The 12,635-nt window shown below is 40.4% G+C and overlaps 1 protein-coding gene across 1 annotated transcript in view; it reads left to right on the top strand.

Moving 5' to 3' along the window:
- Positions 1-3,676: 3,676 nt before the first annotated feature.
- The window catches only part of Pc (chromodomain protein polycomb), a 35,964-nt gene continuing 27,005 nt past the window's right edge, over positions 3,677-12,635 (top strand). Inside the window, exons 1-2 of the mRNA XM_034984570.2 lie at positions 3,677-3,819; positions 4,502-4,902. Coding sequence (XP_034840461.1) covers positions 4,834-4,902 — 69 coding nt within the window. The 5' untranslated portion in view covers positions 3,677-3,819; positions 4,502-4,833. The remainder of the gene's footprint in view (positions 3,820-4,501; positions 4,903-12,635) is intronic.

Below are 12,635 nucleotides of genomic sequence, written 5' to 3'. Positions count from 1 at the left end.
ACATTGGGGTCCCAAGATGCTGGAATGGAATGGCGACCCCGCACCGGAAGACGCAGCGTTTGAAGACCCCCACTCGGAGGACGGACGAAACAGACGAGTTGCAGGGAGTCGCTGGATTCAGGCGGCGCAAGACCGTGGCGTGTTGAAGTCGCTACAAGAGACCTATGTCCAACTGTGGACGTCTAACGGTCGATGATGATGAAGCGAAGCCAGGATGGGTCAGCTAGTTAAGTAATTTGGTAGATTTATTGGTTGGTTTATTTATTGGTGCTTATGGGGAATGTCCACTGGCAAGCGATTTCCGCAATTTCTTGCAGAAGTAAACATTTTTCAGTGTCTTAGGTAGATGTTTAAACACTCTCGCTGCAACTTTTGCAAGATTTGTGGTTTAGTCCTTTGTTAGTTAACAACTTGCAGAATTAAGTATTAACATGACAACTGACTGCGAATCCTAAACGAAAACGTGCCAGTGGACACTTGGCCTAGGGTACCTTACTTATTTAGATAGATAAGTAGGTAATTACAGTAGGTACTTAAGTACGTGGCAAAAAATAATGTAGGTAAGTAAGTACTTACTTACATGGACCTTTAGAATGAGATTTCGGCTTTATAGAGCGTTATCTCTGTCATTATGTGACGTTTTGTAGGTCTCAACGACAGAGACAATGCTCTACAAAACCGATAAGTTTTTTTTCTAAAAGTCGATGTATCTAGTACATTATTTTCTGCTGCGTATACTATAGGTACCTATACTTAGGTACCTACATTTACCACAATCCAATAATTTGAAACAATGCGTTACATATTTAAAAGTACCTACCTCATCATGATCAACCCATCACCGGCTCACTACAGAGCGCGGGTCTCCTCTCAGAGTGAGAAGGGTTTTTGGCCATAGTCTAGCACGCTGGTCATGTGCGGATTGGTAGACTCCACACACCTTTGAGAACATTATGGAGAACTCTCAGGCATGCAGGTTTCCTCACGATGTTTTCCTTCACCGTTAAAGCAAATACTTAACTGCGAAAAGTTAGAGGTGCGTGCCCGGAATCGAACCCCCGACCTCCGATTAGAAGGCGGACGTCTTAACCACTAGGCTATCACAGCTTATTAAAAGTACCTAGTCGTTACGTATTTGCCAAGCCATTAATTACACATTAGCGCAGGGGTCCACAATCGAGATAACGATCTCTGATGAGCGGTCAGACGGGACTCGGCCGTTTTTTAACACAATATCCTGCCCGCTCTACACTCGCGCGTGAATCACGTCGGCCGTGAATTTTGTCAGCGATTTGCGCGTGATTTCTGCACGGAAAATAATAATACCTAGATACTTAATACCTACCAGAAACTTTCATTACAAACTCTTTTTCTGTAGCTTTACAATACCTAGCAAGGGTACCTAGTTAGGTACCCTGTAGGTACCTACTCAGCAGGAAAGATTATGACATCGAACTTTAGAAAAAGATAATCGGCAGCTTCCGTTTTGTAGAGCGTTGTCTTTGCCGTTGAGACTGACATGGCGACAAAGCCCATGGATGTAGAACAAAACCTCACGTAGGTATGTCCCTCTACCTAGTCTAATTTGCAACTTTTCGCTAGTGTAGTTTGCATTTGTTGCAGACCCTTTGTCGAGGGCTCAACTTAACCTTACCTTCACTTGTGAGTTTGGTTGTCCGCGACAAAGGTAGGTAAATAGGTATATCGAAGTGCAAACGCTAAACTGTGCAACCAAATTATTTCGCGACGTTTACGGGCTTTTACGGGGCCACAGCGCGATTGGTGCCATAGACCTTCCTTATTTCTACATAGTATAAAATAAAGTCGCTTCCCGCTGTCTGTATGTATGAACGCGTAGGTCTTTTAAACTACGCAACGGATTTTAATGCGGTTTTCACCAATAGATAGAGTGATTCAAGAGGAAGGTTTATAGGTATAGTTTAATATTGGTTTGTGTTAATTTGTTGAAATATGATGATATTTGAACAAAATGTCGGAAGAAATCAAACTTCCATCGAAAATTACTTACCAAATATTGTGCACAACAAAACGAGACGGAGGCGGCGGTGGTCGCATTTATCTTAAATATATAAAAGGAAAATGTGACTGACTGACTGACTGACTGACTGACTGACTGATCTATCAATGCACAGCTCAAACTACTGGACAGATCGGGCTGAAATTTGGCATACAGATATAGCTATTATGACGGAGGCATCCGCTAAGAAAGGATTTTTGAAAATTCAACCCCTAAGGGGGTGAAATAGAGGTTTGAAATTTGTGTAGTCCACGCGGACGAAGTCGCGAGCATAAGCTAGTATCTAATAGGTATTAGTACGGAAGTGGCACTACATAAGTATCTACATTGCCACCCATGCGAAGCCGGGGCGGGTCGCTAGTATTTTATAAAAGCCGAAAGTTTCTCTGCGTATTGTCCCCGACACTGCAAGGAATGTTTGTTTGGTTTGGGTAGGTACCAAAGTACCTACTTAGGAACAAGTCAAGAGTGAATAGGCATCTTCTAGGCAAGCGCACTCCACCTTGGGCTGCATCATCACTTGCCAACAGGTCTGATTGCAGCCAAGCCAATATAGGTAGATAAATTTAAAAAATCTCAAACCCCAAATTTTAGCGGTTCGGTTTAGAAATGAGGAGGCAAATAGGTACTTACCTACCTTACCTACCTACCTATCTCTACGTAAGTAAGTATCTGTGGAAGTTCGACTAAGTAGGTGCAGACCTGGCGATTTTTGACATAGGCAAGCTATACTTAAAGAGGCAGTGGTCGCGACTCTCGTAGGTAGGTAACTGAGTACCTACTTAGGTAGTACCTAATGCCGCAGATAAGAACGCCAGTCGCCAAGCAGACTGCAGATCCGCGACCCATCGTCCGCGTGTCGATACGCGCAGTTTGTGTTGAACTCCAGCCCGATGGACTTGCAACCTATTTGCAGCCCAAAGGATCAGTAGATAGATAGGTAGGTTCAAACTATCTGATGGAAGTAGATAGGTACTTAAGTACTTTACCCATCTGTCGCAGAAAAGACTGCCGCTGTGCAGTTGTGTTCTAGACAGGAATTCGCAATCCGTGCAAACGAGTGGCATTAAAAAAGATTTGGCAGTAGATCTACCTACAGATAGTTTTAGCTAGTTATATATTCACATACATTTCCACGGTGCTATTGTACGCAGGTCATAAATCAAACGTAACGTATCGAAAATCCTACCGCTCGTATCAGGGCGATGTGTCGTCTCGCAAGCTGTGTATATTTATCGCTCCACATTATCTCCCCAGCGACACCGACAGAATAAATAAAAGTGCGCGCCGCGCCCGCATCCGGAGACCCTTCGCGTCGCACGTAATCCAAAATGTCCGTTTATTTTTCTTTATGTGAGCCCTTTCAGCCGCGCGCTCGTCACAAAAAACAAAGCACGGATCCAGCATAGCACTCGAGGAGAGCGAGAGGGCGATAGGTGGCGGCCAGGCAGCCGCGGACGGGGCGCGGCTCGCCGCGCGCCCATTGGCCACCGCCGCGCGTCGCCCGCCGCCCGGACTCAACACCCAATCTCATTCGCTCGCGTCGCCCCCTCCCGCGCACCCCTGCCCCCGAACACCGACCTTTCACGAATGCCGAACCGATTCGATACGACCGAAAATGCCTTAGTTACTAAACGTGCGTGCTGTAGCCTAGTCGTTTTCGTCGTTGTTTTCAGAAAAACATACATAACCGGTGTCGACTAGCAAAAATTCAGTGAGTGCTTTATCGATTGGAATGCGTGCATAATTTGGCGAAACAGGATCTCAGCTGATATTTTCAGGTACTAACGACCAACAACTAGTACATGCATATATTAACCTAGGAAAAGAGTAAAATGTAATAATGTTTATGATATCATGAGAAATTTGTGTTTTACTGGAGCGTTTTAGTGCCGGATGATCGAACGTAAAAGCGGTGTCCTCGTAATCAACGTAGGCCGGTCGGTACGGCAACGTCGCGCGTAAATAATAGGGTAGGCGCTTGGTCTTTCTCTCGCAGCTGGCGCAGAGCGGCAACGTCGCGTTCGCGCCCGTGCCCCGTGCCTCCACCGCGCCGCTGCGCCACACCGCGACACCGCGCACCGTGGGGAATCGCCGCACGACTCGAGCGAGTCGCATTCACCGTCAATATACCTACCTACTATACCAAAACAATTTCAATGACGAATTCATTTGTCGCTTTACCAATAACGCTATATTACTTGAGATAACACATAATAAGCATTGATGACCGGCGATTACTGTTCTGTACTTAACTAATCGTACTATGTAATAGTAGGTATATTTACTACCCTTATATACTATGTATGTAATTAATTAATCAATTATCTAATTGTACAATATTGTTAGCCGTAAGCGTGTTTGTGAAACCGTATAGTGATTAAGGTAGTCGTATTACAACATATTATCGTGTAGTAGCCTCTGAAAAGCCAAAACACTGATGAAAATAAAACTTGTTTACAGATATCGAGCGGGTGTTTGTGGATGCGTGGCGCACTCTGCCGGGGCCTAGCGGCGTGAGGTCGCGAGACGCGCGGGGCGGGGGCTGCCTCCCCCTTCGTCAGTTTCTTCTGCGAACCTGTGGGGAGTGGACGTCGCTGCGCACGCCGCCAGAAGCAGCGTTCGCGCGGCAACTTTGAACAGTGACAGTGCACGGATAGTGAATTGTGACAGAGAAATGTGTGTCGGATTGCGGTGCGCAACAAATTGGATGCAGTGATCGGATCACAATCATTTGGATTGCAGTGTTATTTTCTGGATTTTGATAACAACTTGTGCCGCCATCCAAACTGGGGATGCATAAGATGGAACTCGGCGACAGCGTGTACGCCGCTGAGCGGATCATGAAGAAAAGAATTAGAAAGGTGAGCTTAATTCTTTTGCGAAAGCGAACGCAGCAATATATTCCGGGTTGCAAAACTGCCATTCGTGATCACATATCGCCCGCCTAATATATTTGGTGTTGGTTTATTTGCATTGCTCGTGTCGCAATAAAACGACTAACGATTGTTTCGCTTGCAACAAACACAAACACGCTTGAATGTCGCTTTGTTGATCATAATATGCATGCTTTGGGCTTTTTAATTGAGATATATTTGGGTGCTTAAACTTTAATCCGAGCATTGTGATCCGGGCAGCAGCTGTTGAGAAATTATCGCAAGGGTTTTTTGGACGCCTTTTGAACGCATGTTTTCGTCCCTTATTATTATCAGGGCTCCCCTTACTCCGGCTTATATTTGGAAACTGAGGGCTGTAAGAAACGCAAATCTTATGAATGGTGCCCTTCTTGAGATCATATTCAGTTGAAAGTAAACAAGTTTCGCACATTGAGGCCCGGCGTGAGGGGGTCCCTTCATTGTGACCTGATTTGTTTGTCTGTTACTAACCTAAGTTACTGTGTCTTGGCAGGTTTTGTTCCCGCTTCCTATGGTGTGCACATGTTTTATTATAAATGCCTGCAGACTGTTTAGAACTTAAGCAGAGAGCTGTCGTATCTGATTCTGAAGCTGTTGACTTTAAACATATTAATATGTTAGCCTTAGAGTTTCTCCATAATCAACAGTTATGGAACAATTTGAACTCTTTGATAATAGTATCGTTAAAGAGTTGAAATTGCAACAGGTTTTCAAATTCTAGAAAAACTTGTAATTTTAACAGTTTTCAAGATGCCGAGTTACATTACTGTCAATTTAATAACTGACCACTAAATTGACACTAAAGTCGGTCCTAACTATCATGTAATTAACTGGTAATTTGAGCAGTTGTCGTTTTTCAGCCAACAACGGACCAATTTTTTATTAGACTAGCTTATGCTCGCGACTTCGGCCGCTTGGACTACACAAATTCCAAATCCCTATTTCACCCCCTTAGGGGTTGAATTTTTAAAAATCCTTTCTTAGCGGATGCCTACGTCATAATAGCTATCTGCATGCCAAATTTCAGCCCGATCCGTCCAGTAGTTTGAGCTGTGCGTTGATAGATCAGTCAGTCAGTCAGTCACCTTTTCCTTTTATATATATAGATATGCCTGTATAATATTATTAGGTCGCTAATTATGGACTTTAATTCTGAAATAGGCGAAGAACCTTTGATTTTGGTTGGTGTAGAGAGAGGTCTCTAGTCACCGTATGATAAGAATTTAGTTAACACACTTTACCTAAATTCACACAGGAGCAGGGTGTTCCGTAGCGCATGTGTTGCAACTTGCACTTGCTTGGGTATTACAATAATACTTACTTATTATAATTTTGTAAATAGTACCTAATGGTCTTGATTGCGTTCTTTGCAGAATAAATTGTGTACAAACTGTACCTATTCATCTGATCCAGGCCGTAGTCAACGCAAGTAAGTTTAGTAATAAGATTGACTACACAAAATTATCTACTGATTTGATGGAGGTCCGAGAAGGTAATTTTTATTGAACTGAAACAAAATTACTGTCTATTCAACTATAGGTAATATATAATTTGTGTACTTGCAAAGCTATAATAACAGGTACTTCATATATTCCTACATACCTACAGAGTATAGACATACATATTTTAGAGAAGAGAACAGAAGAATAAGCCAAGTTGTATTAATCTGTTAGTCAGGCCTACCTACAAAATACAACCGCCCAACAAAATATTAGTTATCAGCACTAACCAAATGGGTTCCTTTCTTATAACCAACTAGCTGATGCCCGCGAATTCGTACGCGTGGGTTTAGGTTTTTTGAAATCCCGTAGGAACTCTTTAATTTTCCGGGATAAAAAGTAGCCTATGTCCTTCCCCGAGATATAAGCTAACTCTGTACCAAATTTCATCAAAATCGGTTGAACGGTTGGGCTGTGAAAAGCTAGCAGACAGACAGACACACTTTCGCATTTATAATATTAGTATGGATTAGGTCCTACTAGGTAGGTAGGTACATCTAAACGGTTTATCTCACTTTATATGAAGGTTCTTCCTCCTAACTGGTCTCTTTAACAAGTCTAGCCATGCGAGCTCATTCCATCTTAGCATGCACGTGTGATTCTATAACTGTTCTTGTCCTATAAATATCCATATATTTCATGTAGGACAACTTGTGCTGCTTATATGTAAAGATTAACACTGATTCGGAAAGCAAATTCTACAGAAAAGAGCCGCCAAGAAACTCAACTTGCTTTAACTGTAAAGCCTATGAGCACTGAGCAGTAAGTACTCTTGTCGTTGTAGTTTCTGCTATCTTTCTCTATCTCTGTTCTCTATACCTACCCTTACCTGTCAGGTTTAAAAGATGTTAGTACGTGGCTAGTTACCACCCTACCGGCAAAGCCGTGCCGCCAAGCGATTTAGCGTTCCGGTACGATGCCGTGTAGAAACCAAAGGTGTATGGGTTTAATAAAAACTGTCATACTCCTTCCAGGTTAGCCCGCTCCCACCTAAGACTGCATCGTCACTTACCATCAAGTGAGATTGCAGTCAAGGGCTAACTTGTATCTGAATAAAAAAAATAAAAAAAAACGTAAGAGAGTCCACTGCTCAGTCTTTATGTCTATTAATATAACGTAAGACTAGGTTCATCACTTCACGTACCTAGGTAATTGACAATGATGTTCAAATCTATAGAGCACATGACTTTGCTTAGACTAAAGCCACTGTTCAAACGAGACAGCGTCATATCGCTGGCAAATCGGTCTCGTTTTAACTGAAACTTAAATCTGAGCAAAATCAAGGTAGACGGTGTAGAAATCTCACTCTTTATAAGTTACATGGAGTTATGGATCAGCTTAGCTCATTCTGTGATAACGCTAATTTAGATAAAACTAGCTTAGGTATATGCTTGCGATTTCGTCCGCGTAGACTACACAAATTTCAAACCCCTATTTCACCCTCTTAGGGGTTCAATTTTCAAAAATCCTTTCTTAGTGGATGTCTACGTCATAATAGCTATCTGCATGCCAATTTTCAGCCCGATCCGTCCAGTAGTTTGAGCTGTGCGTTGATAGATCAGTCAGTCAGTCAGTCACCTTTTCCTTTTATATATTTAGATCATAACCCAAATTTACCAAAAAGGTAACCGAAACTATAGTAGATAATTTTCACACCACTTTACCAGTGTTCGTGAAATCTAATTACCTACCTACTCTAATTTTTCAAATTCCGAAAACCGGTAAACTTGAATTTTTGGTGGCAAAAAAATACCTGACATTTTACGACAGCTATTACCTAATATATATTATTTAATAGAAATGTACCCGTAGTACAAGATTTTACGTCTCACCAAACCAAACCAAATTCGAGAGTCGAAATACTTCCGCGTTACAGTAAACTGGATCTTACATGCCTTGTTTTAAAGCTCAAGTTTGTCTACACTTCTACAGCCAGCGCTCCAAGCGGAAACATTGCGAAATTAAAATCAGTGGCATTGAATATTTGACTTCAATTCAAGGCTGTTTAGGTCCATTTTACTGTAACGCGGAAGTATTTCGACTCTCGAATTTGGTTTCGTTTGGTGAGACGTAAAATCTTGTACTACGGGTACCGATTTGAATCGGCAGAAACAATTCTTGTGGAATCGATAATAATTATTATTGGATATCTATTGTTAACGGTTTTTGTAACACCTTCCTTAGGGTAGGTACCTAATATACCTATACAATAGAACAATAGACATTTAAAAGTTAATGAAGTGTGTAGCTTACCTTATTAACTTTTTTCTTAAATAACTTTATCTAGGGAGGCAGATATACCTATTGTATCCGGAGTTGTGATCTAAATTCTTCTTGCATCGTGTCCTCAATATCTACCCACTTACAGAATCGTAATACGTAACATCTTTATGAATTAGGTACCACCTGACCATTATTCTTCCTTTTATTGTCCTTTTATTGGCTAAATACACTTTGTTGTAAAAGTGAGATTCGACCAACAACGCAGTATTTTTCAAATTTCCTCACAACACTTTAGGTATGCTCTCGTGCAAGAAATTGTACTTATGGAAATTTCTATAGTGCCTGATATAAACAAGGCTTAGATTATAGAGGTGATTATAATTTTCACTGTCTGTAGCTGATAGCTGTACCTAACATTACCTACTAGCTACTAAGATGTGAATTTTTATCTAATCTTCTCTTTTTGCGTCGTGTTTCTCATTGATGAGGGCCGTCACTCCTTTCCATTAATAACATTATAGTCAGAGTTTTTTTGGGATGATGATTCGGTGGCTTCCCAGATCCTTCTGCATTTTATCTAATAGTTCAGGTAAGGTTTTCAGCCATTTATAAAGAGTAGGTATATGATTACTACATTGGTCGCGTCAGAGTTTCCGGGTTGTCAAATGGTCTGTCGAATGGTAGGTAAACGTATCTACCTACATAATATATAGTCTACATTCACGTGGTCTCCATTTATTCTTCCCAATGGGCACAAAATTGCCTGATCTGTGTTGGTATGATAAAACCCAATTAAATCTCATAATATGCTCTCCTCAGGTAGTTAATCCTGTAAATTTTGATTCCGAAAACATTATTGGTCTTCTTGGTTCAGAATCCATCTTCGCCATAATCGCTTGAAAATCTATTTTTTGCTGGTCAGCGTAGGTATCTAGTCCTTTCCGCTGTTGCATTGCAATTCGATCCAGTCTTAAATTTTAGGCTACTTATCTAAGACCGTCCATGTATCTACCTATCATCTATATTTTATTTCGGATTTATGTTCTCAATTCCCCATTTTCCTGCCTTCCTTATTTTGTAATACCTTGGTCATTATAATCATTTAAATTAGTAAAGCCATTAATTCTTTCCAGATTAATTTAGAACAGTTGGTTTTGTTTTGAGATAATGGTGTGAAATATCAGCGATATTCTTACCTACCTACCTATAAATAATCGGTGTCCATTTAAATCTCTATTAAGAGTTTTTCGTCTCTAAAAACTTTGATTCGTTAGGTATCTTTGCGTAGATTATATTTTTAAGGTATTAAAAGATTTAAATAGTAGGTACCACTCACATTAATGTAAAAAAAATCAATTTTGATTAACCAATATACCTACTTACCTTCCTAATATTAGGCAAATAAATTGCCTAACCTATTCCTTGCATTTGAAGCCTGCTATCTAGTTAGTAAGTGTTGTTTATTGCGTGATATGCGATAAAATGCAAGTTTGTAAGAGAAGTTAAATAACTGGTAGGTAGGTATTGTAATGGTTTTATTTGTGACAGCGGTATTATTGGACATTGACATTAGTCCTGTGAAGTTTATACCCCTAACGCCATCTATTGAACACAGAGAAAATTGCAGATATAGCGCCATTTGCGTTTTACATAAAATCTGTAAAATACTGCATATAACTATAGTTTATAATTTTTTTGGTACGTAGATAATAAAACAATATAAGCATATGTAAGCAGGTCAATGTTTACTTTGACTGTCAACAACTGGTTGTCAAGAAACTTAACCAAATAAGGAAGGAAACTCACGATTTTAAGCATAAATTTCATTGTTTTTACTTCGATATTAGATGCACTTAATCACCTAGTGATTATCATCATCATCATCACATTTTAAACTTATTGCCACAATCTAGAGTAATTTATGTAAATAAGAACAATAAAAGTTGAAAATAATTGTGTTTAATTAGCCTTTGTATTATATTGTTTCATTCATTGCTTCATTATTCATTGTCACCATTCACAACTAAAAGATTCCAGCGGCTTCCCTAGCGCCCGTGTCAAATTTAGGAAACTTCTTAATAATCAGGGTAGTTTTCGAATCCACTCTCACCCTTATGTTTAATACTATAGGGAACATTTTACAGTGCTTTCGGCTTACCTTGATATCTGTCAGAACGACTTAACCTAAACGAGACTTTTCTGTTGTTCAGTATTAATTCATATGACAAAGTCATACGGTCTAATTTGCAATAAAGAAAATCCATGAATGTAGAAACTCCTACAGAGCGCTGTGGCCCTGGTATCTCGAAGCAAACGCGCCAGTATTCGACACAGACCGAACCCACGTCGAGTGCGCATGCTCCCCGCCATTACCACCAGCCAATCAGCGTCGAGTAGAACTTGTTAAGCGAAAATGCACCACATTAACACATGCTTGTAAACTAACATCAAATATAAATAAATATTTAAGACGCTGTTTCAACAAAAAGTCGTAAGTTTACGACAGATCGTATCATTTTATATAAAACGCCGCTTCTAAATACTGCTACTACTACGTTAATTTGTCAACCAACCCAAAGGAATACGAAATAATTCAGCAGTCGTTGGTTAGATGGCGCTATTGCCGAGTGCGCAAAATTATTTAACAGGATTTAATAATAAATTATACAATAATAATGTAGGTAGGTAGTTCTAACAAGACTTTAACGTAGTTAATATTTAGTTTGAAAGGAATTTTGATTCAAAGATACAGCACAATAGAACTAATAAATTGTTATCTATCTATCTATATCTTCATGTGCCAAGCGAATCGTATCGATTGAACGCGTAGAAGTAGGACATCCACCTGTAGATTTACCTACTAAATATTAAAAGTGTGCCCAACCATTGAATTAAAGACAAAATGCACATGAGCCTTATAATGGTTTTACTTGGAATCTTTGCTTGAGAACTTCGCATTCTTTAATGTAACCAATCATCAGCAAGTTACAATAGAATCAGATAAGCCTAACTCTAACTGATACCTAAATTGGCGCCCAAGCAAAATAAGTACGAGACATGACAATCGATTTCTCGTTCCTCTCTACCACCAAGTGGTGAAGCGCTTAAAGAAACGCGCTTCTGTAGATATGTTCTGCAACTTAGGTACATTGGTTTGACATACCTAAATAACTTTGTATAGGTAGGTATCTAACTATACCTAGACTCACAGACTCTAGAAATTGTAACGACAAGTCTGGAGGGCAATCGGGGAGGGAACGCCCCCGCACACGGCACAACCGCACAGCCTCCACACTAACCCGGTGCGGGCTGGCGCGGGTGACGTGCGTGTGTGCGGGGCGACATCTCGACCTGTCGGGGACTATAATCATGCGATAAAACTGCTAGGTAATGTTTTTGTTGGAGTGGATTGGCGTTAAGAGTCTATCTACAGCATTGACAAAGTTCTGACGTATAAGTACCTACCTATTTTTAGGTGAAAATGGTCTCAAGGGCATTTTCTTCGGGGACTGTGGATATGTAGAGACAATTTCTGAGTGGCATTTACGTCCACACTAGCTGCAAAAAGCGTCGGCGACCACAGACAACGGATATTGACGAGACAAATACGTCCAGTAAAGGGAAATCTTGTGATTAAGTATAGGTACCAATGACTGCAAATCAAGATGAGGGTAGACAGATTTTCCAGTATGTATTTTCTGGATCTCTATGTTTTGATTCTTTATGAAAACCCTATGAAACGCAAGAACGAACTTGTTACCTAACAAAGCATCTGAATGGTGCAGATAATAAATATTTAGAGCACCAAATCGTGGTGTGCGAAAACTGATTAAGAGATATTGTCTTGTCTTTGAAAAAAATGAGGATATCTGACATATTTCTGGATATTTACCTTCATCGGTCAATTAAGTAGATACTAATAGGTACCAATGTTTTAAAGATGTAGCTTAAACTTCCATG

Source organism: Maniola hyperantus, chromosome 3 (genome assembly GCF_902806685.2).
Source record: "Maniola hyperantus chromosome 3, iAphHyp1.2, whole genome shotgun sequence".
In the NCBI taxonomy this organism is placed as follows: Eukaryota; Metazoa; Arthropoda; class Insecta; order Lepidoptera; family Nymphalidae; genus Maniola; species Maniola hyperantus.
Note: the sequence above shows the minus strand (reverse complement) of the source record. Positions and strands in the feature narration are given on the sequence as shown.